Raw genomic sequence first — 16,703 nt, 5'->3', positions numbered from 1 at the left:
CGTCGCTGCGGACAGACACGCATAGCTGCACGAGGACGCAGCAAGGTTCAAATTCAAAGACTTGAAAGGAATCTGAGAGTCGTCGAAATAACATCATTCGCCACTTTGCAGCTCTTGACTTAAAAGTTCAATTTGTTTTCATCAAAATGGAAATAGGATTGGCAAATGTGGCTGCAGCGTCTCATTTCAGGCCCCATTTGAATCTGTGGTTTGAAAGCACTTTCATTGGCTGCCAAGCACAGCAAGCCAGGTAAACTAAGACCTTTAACTTGCTTGCTTGTTTTTCTCACTCCCTCACTCTTGTCAGCTAATCTCTGTGGGTAACCTTATCCCAATTCTTGAGTGGCTGCCCCCCACCACCCACCCTCCCTCCCTCCCTCCTCTGAGCCTCAGAAACTGGACTGTGAAACAGCTCTCCCCATTCATAAAGCTGAAGTCTTGTTATGCTCGACCAGCAGCATATTGCATTTGATTGATTCTTGCCATTTTATTTTATTTAATTTTTTTTTAACTTTTTCATATAGTGTCAGCAGGCAATTTGTCGGAAGCACCAACTCTTTTGACTGATGGTGTGAAAATGCTGTTTTCAATCCACATCTGAAGTCTATCCTTTTAAAGGGTCAGTTCACCCGAATTAAAAAAACAGCATCTTGCCATGCAGATAGTTTTGATTTTAGCCACCACACCATTACAGTGGCACCGCGGTAAATGGCATTTACTTTGTGGTGCTTAAAGCATTGACAAATTCATTTTTTTTTAATTCAACAGCCAAAACAGAGTCCCACATAATTCACGGTCAACAACTGGAACAACTTGTATATTGTATAGTTAAAACAACTGGACAAGTAAAACAAGTCTAGAAAGCTAGTTTATTTAGATTTTTTTTTTTTATATATATAAATTGTGTGAACCAACCCTTCAAGCATTGTGTCAGATACAGATGAGGTGTATTGTACATATACCTGGCACCTATTAGTCCTCATATCACTTTGTTCTCCACATGCAACAATTGCTCAAGTTGTTATCTCTGGGTCCCTTTTTGTCAGATTATGTGTAGGTAGGGCAGAACAATGTTTCCTTGTCCACTCTGCTTCTTTTTGTGCCACATGTTAGTTTACATTTCTAGAATAAATCTGACTCCTGATGGGCCAGCTGTGAACATGACTGGTTGTCCAGACAAGTGCATGGCTGAACCATCTAAAATATAGTTTGTAGCCATTACTTATTTTCCACATACTCTTAAGACTAATAAACGATAAACGTCCTGGGATCTTCCCTTTTGCCCCATGCGAAGATACTTTTTCTTCTACTTGTGACTCACAGGTGGCCACATCAAGCCTGCTGCTGCACTCTCTTCCCTCAGTTGTGGATTTACAGTCATGCTCCGAGAAGTTTGTCACAAACATGTGCTTAAGAGGCGATGAGTGACTCCACAATGCTGGCTCTATCACAGTCAGCGTGGTAATTGCTGTTTATCATCCTGCCTTCTTTAAATCAGTTGTCAGGTGCTTTTATTTTGAACTTTCAGAGAAATCTTTATCGGTGGTGAGCAGCAGCTAATGTAAGCCTTATTTGATCAAACAGAACCAAAGCCTTGTATTTGTAAAGAAATTATCAAATGATCTTCCTCTATAATTACTATTTGCCCATTTTTACTGTGATTTCCCTCCCTTAGGCAGACAAGGCTAAATTAGTCATGCTTTACATGACATTATACATGAGTTGTGTTACAGGGATTATTAAAGAGCTGTGGTTGACAGGATCAAGCTTAGACAGCCATGCATCACAGGGTAAACCCACATCAATCCACTTTATCCACATTTGTACTTGCACACAACACACATGATTTAACACATCATTATAAATCACAAACACTTAGATACAGTCTTTTAAATAAACGCCATAAATTCATATTTCTCCAGATAAATAACTGATTTTTGTTTATTTTGCGGTCTGTTTGCCTAATGTTGATCAGCAGCTGGAGTTAAACACTCTTTTTCATTCCCCACTAAACTCCCAACAGGAGGCCCTTTGAAATCTCCAACATGAGAAGTTTTGTATGTAATCATTTAGATTCATTTTGAATATCAATGGGGCAGGAATGCCGAGGATCCAGTTTTAATGGAACAATAAAGGCGAACCACAAAGGGTTTTTTTTTTTTTTTTTTTAATGGCAGCAGGGAATGTGGGCTCACTTTACTGCTGCCAGCTCGTAAACACATTCACACCTCTCTTTCATTTAAATGCGGGATAAGTTATAGCACATTATTGAAAAAAATCGAGGTCGACAACAACCTGCATTTGAATGCTGTCTGGAAGAGCCGAGGCCAATCCACAAACCAGCAGCAGGTTAAAAAGCACGAATAACCGAGAGAGAAGCAGTTTCTGTAGCACAAAGGAAATCTGTTTATTTTCCGCTGACGGTAACAATGTAATAATAACAATAATGCGTATGCACTATTATTGTATAGGCCCTAACGTAATGAAAATCGAAAATGAAAATGTGGTTTGACGTAAAATTTAAGATAGCCTAAATGAAAACTTGGTCTAATAAAACTCATATAAATAAGCACAAAAACAATCATATTACCCCACGCTTCGAATTAAACGTAGCTCTTTTAAATCATGTTATATTTTTCCATATCCGAATACCAATTAAATGATTTCCTAAATTTACAAAATATTGTAGGCCTATTAATTAAAAAAAATTTAAAAAAAATACCGTAAATGTACTTCTTGTTTTCCTCTGCGCAGCGCTTTGCCCACCGAGAGGGGGAAAAAAAACCCTCTCCAAGCTGATGGTCTCTCCAAGATTACCCTATCAGGTGCAAACCGCTGACATGTTTCCACCCACCAACAACAAAAAAGCCTCTCTGTGCCCAAATCTCAAGCCGCAGACGCACAAACACCACTGACAGGCACTGCTGCGCCATCATCAGACCCCAAACCTCTCCAGGGATCCGCTGCTGCTGTTGCCGCTGCCGCCGCGATTTCCACACTACTTGTTTTTTTGTTTTGTTTTTTAAACATAACTTTTTTTGTATGCCTGGATACGTTTGTTTGCTCACTTTTAGCGTGCTGTTTTGTTGGTGTACGGGCGTTTTATTATTCACCACTTTCCCCTTTTCCACCGCAGCACTTGGTAGAATAAAATGACCCATGCAAGGTGTAGAAATCCCCCGCAGGTACGGACGGCGTTGAGGAGCCTGTGATCTCTGGAGCAACAGGATTGGGATTGTGGGGAAACTTGGCTATAGGTGTGCAAAACTCAAAGGATATTTTTTGAGCGAGGGGATTTTTTTTGGAGAGGTTCAATTCTGAATCCGTTCCACTCTTGGCACCGATTTAGGGAGACGTTGCGGGATTTCGGGGAGCGGAGGAGACTGAGTTAAAAAATAATCTTCTGGATAATCCCCCCCCCCCCTCCCCCCCCCAACAAGGAAACACCTAATGTTGCACTCCGTGACTCTGTTGCTGCTCTCTAGTGATCTATCCTTACATTGGGATTCAATCTCCTACTTACCCCCGGAGTTGTGTGCGTAAAGGACGTACAGGGAAGCGAAAGCAATAGAGAGGGGGGCGATATCGCCAACCTTTCCTGGGGCTCTAAATCTTTGGAAGCAGGTGTATTTCTGCGAGTCAAGATGTCTGTGCTGCCTTCGAGGTTCATATACCTGTAAGTGTTCCACATCTCCGTTTGTATTTTCTACAGAAGGTCATGCATTCTTACCAATAGAAGTCGCTAAAAGCTTCATATTTGCGCATTGCTTTCATCCAGTTTAGGCTGCGTTTATTCTTCATGTAATTGCCTGTGTGATTCACTCCCCTCCTCCCTTCTCTCTCCACATAGGTGTTTACATTTTCTGGTACTCTATTTCCAGCTACAGGTATGTTTACTCCCTCTTTCAACTCCTTTTTGTGTGTGTTTGCATGTCACTGTGCTTCTTTTTAATAGAAATAATGTTGATGATTATTTTAAATTTATATTCTACAAACGCAGGATTTACCAGCGTATATTAAATTACTATTCATTAATATTAATTACGGTCCTGAAGAGAGAAAAAAACGGCATGCGCGTTTAAAAGGAAAGCATTTACTATGCGTAAAATAAATTATAAAATCAAAAAGGATATTGCAAAAAAAAAGAAAAAGGGGGGGGGGGGGGGTAATACATTAACTGAAGAGATATGAGATTATAACTATATTTTAGTGATACACAATGATACAAGTACCATAAATGTATGAAAAAGTAACCAAACTCAGTATGGCGCTCTGTAAAGTTATTTGCATTGATATTATAGCAGCACCATCGCGAGATACACATGCAGTTATCGCTATATAGTCCCAATACAATGACTAATGCAAAAAGACTATAACCCCCTGTAGTGGTAAAGAAATATCAGAGGGAAATCGGCACTTGGGGAAACTCTTATCTGATGCGTATCAGCTGTTCTGTCCCCGACTAATCTAATATGTCCAATCAGTATCAATCTGGCAACACAAAAAATAATAATATTTAAAACCAGTTGTTTTTAATCTGGGGCTCAAGTAGCAGTTTCAGTATTTTACAACAGAATCGTGCAATAAATATTTTGATCCCTGGGGTTAAACGTTGTTCTTTGAACAGATGGGCTCGTTTGGCGCTTGTTGCCTTAGTTTTTATTAGTCCCGTCTCACTTTGAACAGTAATGATTTGCAGGCACCCACTCACCTAATTGCGCGCTGTGATTCAGATAAGATGCGGAGAGCACGCTCCTCCACTCGTAAAGCTATCTGATCACTTTATTGCTATGACGTTTTTGATCCTAATTATCCACGTGCTGTTGTTTTAAATTAATCTCTCAGTGCTATGATCTTCAATATTAAAACAGAATTGAATGATTTAAAAAAAGAAAAGAAAAGAAAAGAAAAAAAAGAGCAGGTTAGGTTTTTATCTCTCATCTACTTCTGGAATGCATTTTCTCCCACATAAATTGGCAACATTTTGATTGTAGTTTTATCTGTAATTATATCTTTAACAGATTACAAAAAAGATTTATATTTAAGTCAGAGGAAACTGAATCATACCAAGATGGGGAGTCAACATCTGACCCTTTGGCTCAAATACAACCCTGCTGGGGGGAAAGTTTGTTTGTAAACTATATAAAATACATTTCATTGGTTACACAATTCTCTTGTTTTTTTCATTTAGTGCTGCTAGGAACACCTTGTCCTGGTCGGGGAGCCAGTATAGCTCTCAGGGACAAAATAGCAGGACGAACTCCTGACGTAAATTTTCTGATCCAGGACTTTTTTTTTTAATGGAATTTCTCAGAGAGAAAATATAAAACCCTGAAACCCCCAAAACTAGAAACTGCAATGTTACATAAGTCTATGTGCTCTGATTATTCCAACAGAGCTGGCACAAACAAAAGCTATAGTGTCGACTGACCACTCCTCACATGTAAGAGAGGATGAACTTCATGCAGAATGTGTCTCAACAGACGTATGAGGTGCCCTGAGGAATGATGATTTATGTTTATTGATGTTTTAATGATGTTTTCTTTGGTTTAGGAAAAAGTCAGATAAGGTAAAGGCAAATAAAGGGAATGCATTGTGGCTCTCTGAGTGCTTTCAGGATAATGATCAAACTAAAAAAAGAATGCAGGAATAGCCCTTTAATGCCCTCCTTTAACATCAACTCTCCATGTTGTTGGCCCATTCTTCTTCTCAGCACTGCTGCGTACAGCTAATGGCTCTTACATGTCATGATGTGGTTGTGATTTCATGAGGAAAGACAACAGAAGCAACCACAGTTGGAAGCAAACTTTGAATGCACTGCCAACATGTGAGAGTGTGTCTTTCCCCGTTTGTGTGTGTGAGACCCTGTCTGTGTGTGTCAAGCAGATAGCAAGGTGTATCTTAGATGGATGCGACAACTAAGCTTCCTGGGTGAAGATGAGTGCCAGACTTTTGAAGTTCCAAACATATCCGTTTCCATGCTGTGTCTTTGAAGAAAGGAGACAGCGTGATAAAAAACTGTTGTCGCTAGTGTTCACCTCAGCCATGTGCTTAGGCTTGCCTTTCCCTTGACGCAAAATGCAACTGTCTACCAAACACACCTTTATGTTTGTTTATAGATGGGGGAGATTTGGGATAAATCCCTTAGCAGCCCAGTTAGGCCACGTTTTGTTGTGTGTTCGTTTTCTTTTCTTCCTCGTCAGCTTTGAGGTTAATTTTGAGAGAAAGCTGACAACAGACGTGTTTAGCTTTTGAAATGGTTGCATCATTTTGTGTGTAGTTCTGGATGTACACTTTGCTGCTGCATGAATGTTTAATTTTAAACCAGCGTGTATTTAATGGTAATCCAGCTTCTTTCTTTTTTTAGTAACATTTTTGGTTCCAAACTTTGTATTTTGTGAAGTGCAGAGATCACTTGATAGTCAATTTGAGTGGTCTTTTTCCTTGGATGAGAAGTCACGTAGGTGCCACTTTTGTCTTTGTTTGTTCAGCCATTGCGCCTGCCGCTGCTAATGCTAACTGCTCGGCTCTCAAATTAATAATTTTCCAGAGTTTCCCTTGTGAACACCTACCAGACACCAACTGTTAAGAGTATCAAATATGAAAGCTTCTGCGAGTAATTAGCTCCATTGTTGTTGTAGTTACTTGGTCTCCAATCTCCAAACATAGCTTATATTTAACTTTAAGTTTCAATGTACAGTACTTGTACACATTTTGTCATATGTGTTTATTGAAGGTAACACAGACATGTATTGTACTAAGCGTCTCACACAGGTGTGTTAAAAATGACAAATCCCTGTTTTGAATTGAATAGGTTGCATTGGCTTATCATGCAGAAAACTGTAAATCTTTTGGTTCCTGGTTGAATTAATTAAGGAATTGGTTGACTATATAGGATAGGGTTTCATTTTTAAGGCTCCAGAAATTAATGGTCTTGATTAATTTTTCGTTGTAATGTTGTGTTGACTGTGTTAAAACATTTATTAGAGGACAATGTATTGCATTGTTGCCATGGCTAAGCAACTGTTTCATGCAGGCTGTGTTGCATGTTGGAATACTTAATGGAGTAAATGTCACCTCTCTTGAGAAAAAGTGGCTGGACTGGAACCTAAGGGGTTTAAAAAGTAGTCAACAGAGCTCATTTTGGTACTTTTAAGAAAAAAATAATCATCCATCAGAGAAATGCATAATCTGCTACTCCCAAGAGATACCGGCCCCAACATCATATGTAGTTCATGTGTTTTGATGCCTTGAAGTCAACATTAACACCACAACTTTGTTACATCAGTAGGTAATGCATTTTGATATCCAGACTCCCATTTTCGAAACACTGCCTGATGCCAAAAGTAACATTATGGGCGTGTTTCTTAAATGTCAAGATACAGAAGCCGTGTCCCAGTTCAGGGGCTGGATCCTCCGAGGTCCACATTTCTAGACTGAATATGTCATAATGAGCCAACAAGTCCTTTCTATTTCAATAGCCCAAAGTCCAAATGTGGCCCAGAGATGTTACTTTATTATATATCTTAAAATCTATTGGGCATTTGAGGGCCAAGTCCTTGTCTTGACATATAAACTCACCATCAGTTTTAGTTTCTGGGATGTGGCGTAGGTCCAACCTGAAGGACCCATCTTCGTGGACATTGTTCTATAAAGGATTAGGCGCCTGAATTGGGGCACAACTATATGACACCTGGTTCACAAGTCTATGTTTAACGCCTCGATAAGATTTGCTGTCCAACTTTCAGAAGATTTTCATTTTTCCTCTCTGAGTTTAAGATTTGTTCTTCTGAGGCCACAATTTCCGATCATGTTTGCTCTTTGTCGTTAATTTACTGAAGTTAGAATAACACGGATTCAGGGTATGTAATGTGTATATAATTAGCCACCTGAGAACAGCCACATAAAAAGCCATTACTGTGCAATTACCACACCATGCAGCTGGGGAAATAGGATCTTGGCGTGAAGCGAGATTCCAGGGATTCTGAAAGTATACGTTTCCTCTCGCTCTTCCACATGTTGGGTGACAGTTGCTTTTCTGCCATGCTGTCAAAGTCTGTGATTTCCTCTCTTTTTATGTCAGTTCTAAGGTGACTCGTAAACAGCCGGCTAGTGAATTCTGAAACGTGGATTTGGAAAATTTGATCAGAAAGTCCTCCTATAAGAGTGTTTTTGCGGTTTAAGGTGCCTCTTGCCATCTTGTCTTCCGCCTGCTGCATTTCCTAATTTATGGACCCTACTTTGCCTGCAGGCAGATATTTGTTTGATGATAGTGCAACAGGTCTGGATGCTTCAGGTGTATAATTGCTAGTGGCTTGCTTGCTTGTGGAAATGGAGTACAGGTTTCTCAATATCGCCGGGGGCACATAGTATACTGCTGTCTCAATAAGAAGCAGCAGAAGGTTGCACTATAGGCTTTGCACTTGTTCTGTTGGATTTTTTACTCAAACAGTGACTTCATTACCACATCTTGTAGCATAGTTATCAGCTTGTAAATGCAATACATATAAACTGTGCCAGTTGAAAGCGAGAAGAAAAACACTAAAATGCCGCAGCCACAATTTCCCAGTTGGTGTCTCAGTTTTAAGCCCCTGAAGCACAATTATTTTGACACAAGGCCCATAAAACCAACAGCACACATTACTATCAACACCTGTGCTGTGACGCTCTCTCACTGTCTGTCTTTCCCTCTTTTTGTTTCTTCATCTTCTGTCTCTCTCTCTCTCTCTCTCTCTCTCTCTCTCTATCTGTTTCCTCCTGTCTCACACCTCTGTGCAGGAATCCCAGCAGACCTCTGCCGATTTTAGGTTTTACATTGAGAACCACACAAGGAACCCGGACGACCTGAGCCGTAAGCAGGTCCGGATCTATCAGCTCTACAGCAGAACTACAGGGAAACATGTCCAGATCTTGGGGAAGAAAGTCAACGCCAACGGCGATGATGGGGGCAAGTATGGTATGGGAGAACTCCTGTGCATCTCACCTGACACGTTAGCTAGTTTGTTTTAACAGGATGAGAAATCATCACCACCTACCAGCCAGATGTTGGTGCTTCTTGAGGTTTTTTATCACTCCTCCAGCAGCTTTGGCTGTTTACTATCCCATTGCTTGGAGATTGTTTCCAATGCTCTGTGTTTGTCTTGGCCAAGTTCGATGGTGACTTTTGTAAGCCACCAACTACTGGTTTGGTTGGCTGGAAACATTATTAAATTGCTGACCTTTCAATGGATGTTTACTGCAAAATTTGGGTATCCAGAGCAAGTCTTTGTGGTACTTGTTTGCCATTCTGCAAAATATTCTTTACTGTTGGTTTAAGTATTAGGTTGTGAGCTTTTAACGTCATGTAGGATGCAATCATGTGGCTTTATTTGACTTTATTGTCTCTTAATTTATCAGAGAATGTTGGTGTTTTTCACGAGTAGTGGGATTGTGACTGTATTGAGGAATGCAAATTGGGGAAATCTTAAAACTGTATTTTCCTTGAACTTGAAAGGGCAAAATTCAAACTGTACTTTCATTTTCCTAACAACAGAGTGGTTTGCAATGGTCATTGTCACAATACATGTTGGATATGGCCTAGCAGTCCAGCAGTGCAAAAGTACTTGAAAATGTAAAGATGACAAAAGGCATTTGACAGATTTAGCTTTACATTTATATAGGATCCTATCAACCTTAAATCTATCCTCTTTGCTTTCTGTGTGGACTTGTTTACAATGTCGAATCAAAACAAATGCGGCGGATGAGTAAATTGACGGTCAGTGAAGTGCTCTTTGATGCAGCAGCACAAACATAAGGCAACAGGACTTGTTTTGTGCTTTCCTGCAGATATTTTGCTCATAACAGCTGACTCACAGCTCCAAAATTGCTGGTCTTGAATGCCTCAGAGTGAGTGTGTTCAGTCACAGATGCGCCGAGGCAAAGTTTCCTCACTGCTTGTTAGAGCTTGAGTGGAAGCAGATCCAATTTTTCCCATGAGGCCTTGCCAATTCTATTCTACCCTCCGCCCCTCTTCCTCCCCCCCTTCTCCTGTCCCCCACCTCCTCCTCTTCCTCCTCCTCCCCATCCAGCTGCAGTACCTGGCACCTGTGAACTCCTTTGCACTCACTAATAATGCTCAGGAAGATACTCTCCTTGCTCTGATCCACTCTCAGTGACTGCAGAGGGCCACAAACCACCACAGAAGAAATATATTGCTTTGATGTAGAGCTTTATGTCCGCTAAGCCTGTATCAGAGCAGGCAAAGTGCGGGTGTAATAATTCTTCTTAGGTATTAGCGTAGTATATTCATTACTTTTAAGAGACTAGAACAATCCTTTTCCAGAACAATTTGTCATAAATGATGCCTGTTGGTGGGTCACTGCAAAGGCTTTTAAACTGATGCATGCTGCAATGTGGGAAATAAACCAGGAGTTTTCAGCTTTTCTGACAGGTGACCCCATGCTGAGGTCAAAAAAATGCCTGTGGCCCCTTATTGTTTATTGCACCAAGGAAGAAAACATTGCTCTGGTTAAGAAATCACTGAAAGTGGGATTTAATGTTAAAACACTGATACGATATTCAAGAATTTCTGTCCGATTTTTCATTTTTGCGCTTTTATATGGAAGCTATGGCTACCAATGGAGTCTTGAGCCTGAGAATTTTTCAAAGAACTATCCAGAGTTAATACACACAACATCACAGTGACCACTCACTGACTCAAAGATATTTGCTTGTGGATGCTGTTCCGATAAATATAATTACTCCATTTTTGTTACTTTGCCATCAGGGGTCACAGACAAAGATAACTTACTGTAGGGAGGAAAATATTGTTTTATCTGATGTTCTGGGTTAAGGCTTCATAGCTGAGGTTGAATTTTGGGTCTCCATGCAAAAGAGTTAGACGCCAAAGCGTTGTCAAATGACTCCTGATTTGACTTGCAGAGCTGAAATATCTTTTTAAACATCATCCACTACATGTACAAACCAGGATTTATTTTCCTTCTCAAGGACCCCAAAAAGGTCCAGATTGATCTTTCCAGCGATAAAAAAAGAAAAAAAAAAGCCAGAAATATTCTTTAGCTCCCAAATAAGACATACAAACACACATCTCTCAAACCAAGAGAAGGACTAACTTTAAAGTTTAACCTTTGAGACAAGTTTCCTTCTTACCACTTTCCTCCCGATGTTGGATTTTAGGGTGAGGGGGAGGAGGAGAAGGGGAGTAACTTCTGCCCTCGAGCCCGTCCCATCCCCTTCGCCTATTCTTCCTCTGCTCCCTTGAGCGCTACTGAATGGCTCTGTGTGTTAAACAAATGGATCATCTTAACTTTTTTGATTGAGTGAGCACAGACTAAAGGGAACTTGAAACCTAATCCTGAGGGGCACATAACCGCTCCACAAATGTTTGGCAGATCTCTTTGCTGGTCGAGGGGCGAGCAGAGACAAAGGTGACCTCGCAGGGGTTAACATTTGAGAGGGGGGGGGTGGGGGGATAAAAGAGCCGCCGGGATGCGTCTCGAGAGTGGATTACTGCTGTGTCAGGCTAAAGTGGTGGTGGCATTGTTGCTTTGGTACATATGGCATTGTGTATAGAAAGTTATACACTTGATATACCTTTTTAAAAGAAGTATTTGCTCTGGAGACCCATAATTCATCTCTTTTTTTTAATTCTTTGTCCAAAAAAACCCCATTTTTTCCACATTCACAGAAGTAATGATGCTCATGCGATGTTTGCAGTGTGTGTCAAGTATAAATTGATCCGACACACATACAGCCCAAAATCACAAATTTACATAATTTTGTTGGTTTGCGATTTTCAGCTATTAAGATCAATTATTTCCTATAATCCTTGATTTGATTAAAGAGAATGTAATCTCTGGTACAACTAATAATGGTGGTTGACTGGTGTGTGGTGGTATATATGATGAAAAATGTATTCATGAAATGTCAACTTAATAACCCCAAAATACTGTAAACAATTTCTTTCGTGCACATTGTAGGCTAGATATCTAAGTTTTCTTTATGAGGCCCAGTGCTTAATAAAGCTCTGTGTTAGCTCCTCGATTGTAGAGTTTACAGGGTTCCTTTACAGGACTGGAAATTAAATAAAATCATTTTTATGTCTTAAATTTGTGAATTGAGAATTGAAAAAAAGTACAGGAGCCCAGACACTATTGACCATAAGTGACATAAACATATGTTCAAATGTATGGGAATCTTTAAGGGTGTATGTGAGTGGAAAGACGTATACTTGCCCTTAACAGAGTCTTCTTTTTCTTTTTTTTTCCAGCTCTTCTTGTTGTCGAGACAGAAACCTTCGGGAGCCACATTCGAATAAAAGGAAAAGAGAGCGAACATTACATTTGCATGAATGAAAAGGGCAAAATAGTCGGAAGGGTGAGTACCTTTTTGGTTTTCATTTTGGGAATATTATAAAAAAGGAAAACGACTGATCCTTCAGTAGAAGCTCAAGATTTTACTGACCAGATTAAATCGGCACGTTCTAATATCAAAACGAATATTTCAAATGGAGCTCTTAATCCAGGCTCAATTGAACGCAGCCTGAGATCTGCTTTCTCCTGCTGTTTTTGTACACCCTAACAAAACCCCTTTGATAACTCACAGCCCTTCTTCCATTACGTAATCTGCCTACTCCTTTGACACTCGATCAGTCAATTACGGACTGCAATCACCACAATGCATTGAGAGACTAATGGTCACTTAGGAGGAATGCCATTGCAATTATATCACTTAGTCACACCAGGTGGCCACACTGGCGGGGGATGACTGCATGTGACTCTGCGGACGACCGCTGCAATATGGAAAAGAAGTTATTATTTGAAAACGTACACTGTGGAGGCACACGTGTGATTTTGTCGCATTAATAACTCATGCTGTCAGCATCTGTGGGGCTACAGAAATTCACAGACGTTTTCACTCTCTCATCATGGTCATCTGTTAGAAACATGCATTTTTTAGTTTTAGTTGCTGGGGCCTCATTTGTTTAAAAAATGTTCTTTGACTTCCTCTTTAAACCACCAAAGGATTATTTTAACAATCGGATAAAATGACATTTAAATTATTGATTGCTGGCGGCTTTCAGCTATCTTAATAATAGAAATAAGTTGTACTGTAAATCACAGAAGCTTTGGACAGATTCAATTAAACTCCCCAGTGTTGGCATCAAGATTTTTGAAGTTCCTTATCACACAAATTATAAAAAATAAAAATAAAAAAACCAAACATTTTCTGACCCCTATGCTATGAAGACATGCAGATAGTTGAATTAATGGGCCTATTGAGATATTTACTACCACCCTATTTTCAAAGTTCAGCAGCACTGTGTTTTTCTGTTACATCGGATAATCCACAGGCCTGTGAACAGATTTCAGTGGAACTACTTTCTTCGAAAGAAAAAGTCTGTTGTAGAATCGCACATTTAAGGGTTTTGATTGCAAATAGAATGCTGTGACCATATACTGAGCAGTATTCTCTAGATTTCAATCAGTATTTAACATGTGTTCATTTAAATCACTTTGACTCCACACCAGCATGTTTTTGAAAAAATATGAAACCAAATCTTATTCATTTTCATGAATATATAGCTCAATGTCTTAAAGCAATAATTGATGTTTTGGGAAATTCACTTTCTTGCTGAGAGTTAGATGAGAACATTGGTAGCACTCTTTTACCCGTGAAACTACACAGGCAGTCTTAATGCTAAACTAGGCTAAGCTAACCGTCTCAGACATGGAATTGATATGGAGTTTCTCTAACCTGGCAACAGACCTATTACCCACAATGTCAAACTATTTCTTTACAACCATTACAACTACTGTAATGTATGTGTGGTACGTTAAAAAGAATGAAAAGGCACAACTAGAGAGGATGTAGTTGTATTACAACAGTGCAGTACAGTGTAAACAAATGCAAACTTGTGAAAATTAGATCTTTGCCTCATAATCACAGTGAAGAAAAATTCATGTTCTCAACACATAGCCAGGTTTTTAGGCTATACCATAGAAACAAAAGCGTTCGTTCCAAAAGTTACATCGATGAATACATCTCTCTTTCTTCATCTGTTTATGAATGTACTGGACTGTAGAGAGCCACGAAGAGTGAGCTGTACCTAGCATGCCGTTCAGCGGTGTAACAGTTAGTATTACACAGTGTGTACATAACGCACTACTAATATAATAATAATAATACTAATATGTCCCGTAAATCTCATGATCTCGCACTGGACACTGCACTTCCTTGGATCCTTAGCAATACACCCGCAAAGTGTGAAGTTGATCGGATAAACGATTGTTAAGAAAATCGTAGAAAAGACATACAGACAGAAAGAGACTCCTTCCATTTTAGTTTACACCAAACTGGAAAATACAAAACACCAACAGAAGAGAACAACCATGCTGATCCCAAACACACTGATGCAAATCCAGAATGTTAGTTGAAAAACAACTCATGCTTCTATGTTAATATTTCATTAATGTCCCCTTTTCCCTTCTTTCAGCCCGATGGAAGGAAGCAGGAGTGCGTCTTTGTCGAGGAATTCCTGGAGAACAACTACACAGCTCTTGTGTCGGCCAAGTACAAAGGATGGTACCTTGGCTTCAACAGGAAGGGGCGGCCCAAGAAAGGCTCGCGGACCACGCAGAGGCAACAGGAAGTCCACTTCATGAAGCGCCAGCCGAAGGGCAGGCCGGACCCGCTGGAGGAGTTTCGTTTCACCACAGTCACTAAGCGGACACGAAGGGCTCGGCGATTAAAACCCAACCCCAAGAGGAACTGATGGGACCAATGTGACAGCACTAATTTTCCTCGGGGGAGGGTGGGGGAGAAACAAAACTGTAACTTAAAAACTCAAGCTTCTTGTCTTAAAAAAAAAAAAAAAATCACCTTTAAAGACTTCACTTTTGTAAAAGAAAGACAGACAAAAAGAACAAAAAAGTCAAAGATGTTCTATTTTTGTATTTCAGGATGACTGACTATTTCCTAACTCTTGGATTCTTCTGGGTTGATGTCATTGTGCTAACGTGTCTGTCATGTTATTTATACTGGATAAACTAAAGGACCTCTGAGAGAATTCCTGTCGCTGTCGTCCTCAGCTACGTTTGAACTGCAAGCTGAAGACGTACTTTTTTTTTTTTTGACAATGGGGGCTGAAGCACGAGCTGACTCAATGTTATAAAAATCAGCCAACTAGAGATTTATTGGAATACCTGTCGGTTTTTGTTTGTGTTGCCCCTGACAACGCGGATCCCATACTTTCCACTGGAATCAGACACCATGGAGATGAAACGGAGAGAAGTGGCAGTCGCAGGTGACCCTGTACTGCCAGGATAACTGTAGCTTTGAGTGCAATATTTTACAGGGCTCTCTCTTTCTCTCTCTCTTTTTTTTTCCATATGTCTCTCAACCTCAGCTCCACTCGTGGCTCCTGGAATGCGCTGAACCCTCCGAGTGCTGTGTGTGATTTCTTTGACATTTCCATGCAGCCTGTGATTCAGCTAAAACACGACATGCTTTGACTAGTCGGGCACCAGCCGTGGCTTTAGTCTTGTTTAAACACCTAAAAAGAAAACAATACAAACAAAAAATATGATGTGATTCATAATTCCACCAAGTCTTCCAACTTCATCACATTTGGGAGACGGATGTTAATCCCTCTTGTCTCCCCTTGGATTCACTTTTTTTAACAGCTCTTCCTCACGTGTGTTAAGTTGTTCCAGAAGAAGATGCCTTGATTCTTTGAGTGTGAGCTAGCTAATATTTTTGGGCCTGGTGATGAAGACTTCCACTACCTCCGTGTTCTTTTTGTTTATCTTTACCTAGTATGACTGTCTGTGTTCAGTTAATCTCAAAAATCTTTCAGTAGACGCCGTTTTTTTTTCTCTCTCGTCCAAAATCATCCTTTGACTGTGAGCTCATCTTCGTTCCTTTCACTCTCGCTGGATGTCTTGGGGAAAGCTTATCCCTGTGCTTGTTTTGTCACACCTGTGATCCACAGACAGGGAAACTGTAGCTCTGACCACCCCTGATCACTTCCTTAATCCACATTGGACAATTTAAGACTTCTCCTCAGAAACCCAGTTGACCAGCTTGTCCAGGATTATGGGAACGTTTTCAGCGACATGTGGTAGAGTTTGTGTCTGTAACTTAAAGGGAAAAGTTTGTGCTTCTATCATTCCTTCTCTCACTGACGACAAACTCCAGCCTCGTTTCACCAGTAGTATGTATTTACCTGTCTGCTGGCAGGTTTTTGTATGAGTTGCTACTAACAACATGACACATTTATGATTTTTTTTTTTCAAACAAATGTAAGCAAAAATAATTTTATGACTATTATTAAGATATTTATTGCCTCCCTTTGTAAATAAAATGTGATGAGTTTTATTTGGCCTCTGTTAATAAAATGATGACTATATTTAAAAAAAAAAAAACTATTTTATGTCTTTATTGCATGTAGATAATGGTAAAAGCCCCTTTATGTCCTGGTTAACACTGAAATTTTATGATGTGCACGTTGAATATTATGCTGCCTAAAAGAGAAATGCTGCAGGTAGCGATTGTACATTCCCTTCTCTGCATACTGCCAAGGTATGCATTTTTATATACAAACTCAAAGTGTGAGGACTGCTTTTAAGGTCATTGGTTTTTAAATTGAGAAAGGCCTATTGCAACATCCCTGAAGGCTTTTTATAGCACTGCGGAGGGCAATA

The 16,703-nt window shown here is 40.0% G+C and overlaps 1 protein-coding gene across 2 annotated transcripts; it reads left to right on the top strand.

Annotated features, from left to right (window-relative positions):
• The first annotated feature begins 2,777 nt into the window (after positions 1 to 2,777).
• Positions 2,778 to 16,424, top strand: fgf24 (fibroblast growth factor 24). 2 transcript variants are annotated; one of them, XM_036004556.1, is made up of 5 exons: positions 2,778 to 3,676; positions 3,851 to 3,887; positions 8,779 to 8,947; positions 12,269 to 12,375; positions 14,495 to 16,424. In XM_036004556.1, exons 1-5 carry the CDS (start codon positions 3,645 to 3,647, stop codon positions 14,771 to 14,773), a joined length of 624 nt encoding a protein of 207 aa, XP_035860449.1. In that variant the 5' UTR covers positions 2,778 to 3,644; the 3' UTR covers positions 14,774 to 16,424. The 2 variants fall into 2 exon arrangements, with proteins under 2 accessions (XP_035860449.1, XP_031173090.1); XM_031317230.2 differs by having other exon boundaries at positions 2,786 to 3,676; positions 8,779 to 8,956.
• Positions 16,425 to 16,703: the final 279 nt, after the last annotated feature.

This window comes from Sander lucioperca, chromosome 1 (assembly GCF_008315115.2).
Source record: "Sander lucioperca isolate FBNREF2018 chromosome 1, SLUC_FBN_1.2, whole genome shotgun sequence".
Lineage (NCBI taxonomy): Eukaryota > Metazoa > Chordata > Actinopteri > Perciformes > Percidae > Sander > Sander lucioperca.
This window is presented reverse-complemented; position numbering and strand designations above follow the sequence as displayed.

Excerpts from the sequence above, each read along its gene's own strand:
- fgf24 (XM_031317230.2), top strand. The coding sequence starts at position 3,645 with ATGTCTGTGCTGCCTTCGAGGTTCATATACCT. Across the intron at positions 3,888-8,778 it reads TACTCTATTTCCAGCTACAG|GAATCCCAGCAGACCTCTGC; the intron begins GTATGTTTACTC and ends ACCTCTGTGCAG. Across the intron at positions 12,376-14,494 it reads AGGGCAAAATAGTCGGAAGG|CCCGATGGAAGGAAGCAGGA; the intron begins GTGAGTACCTTT and ends CCCTTCTTTCAG.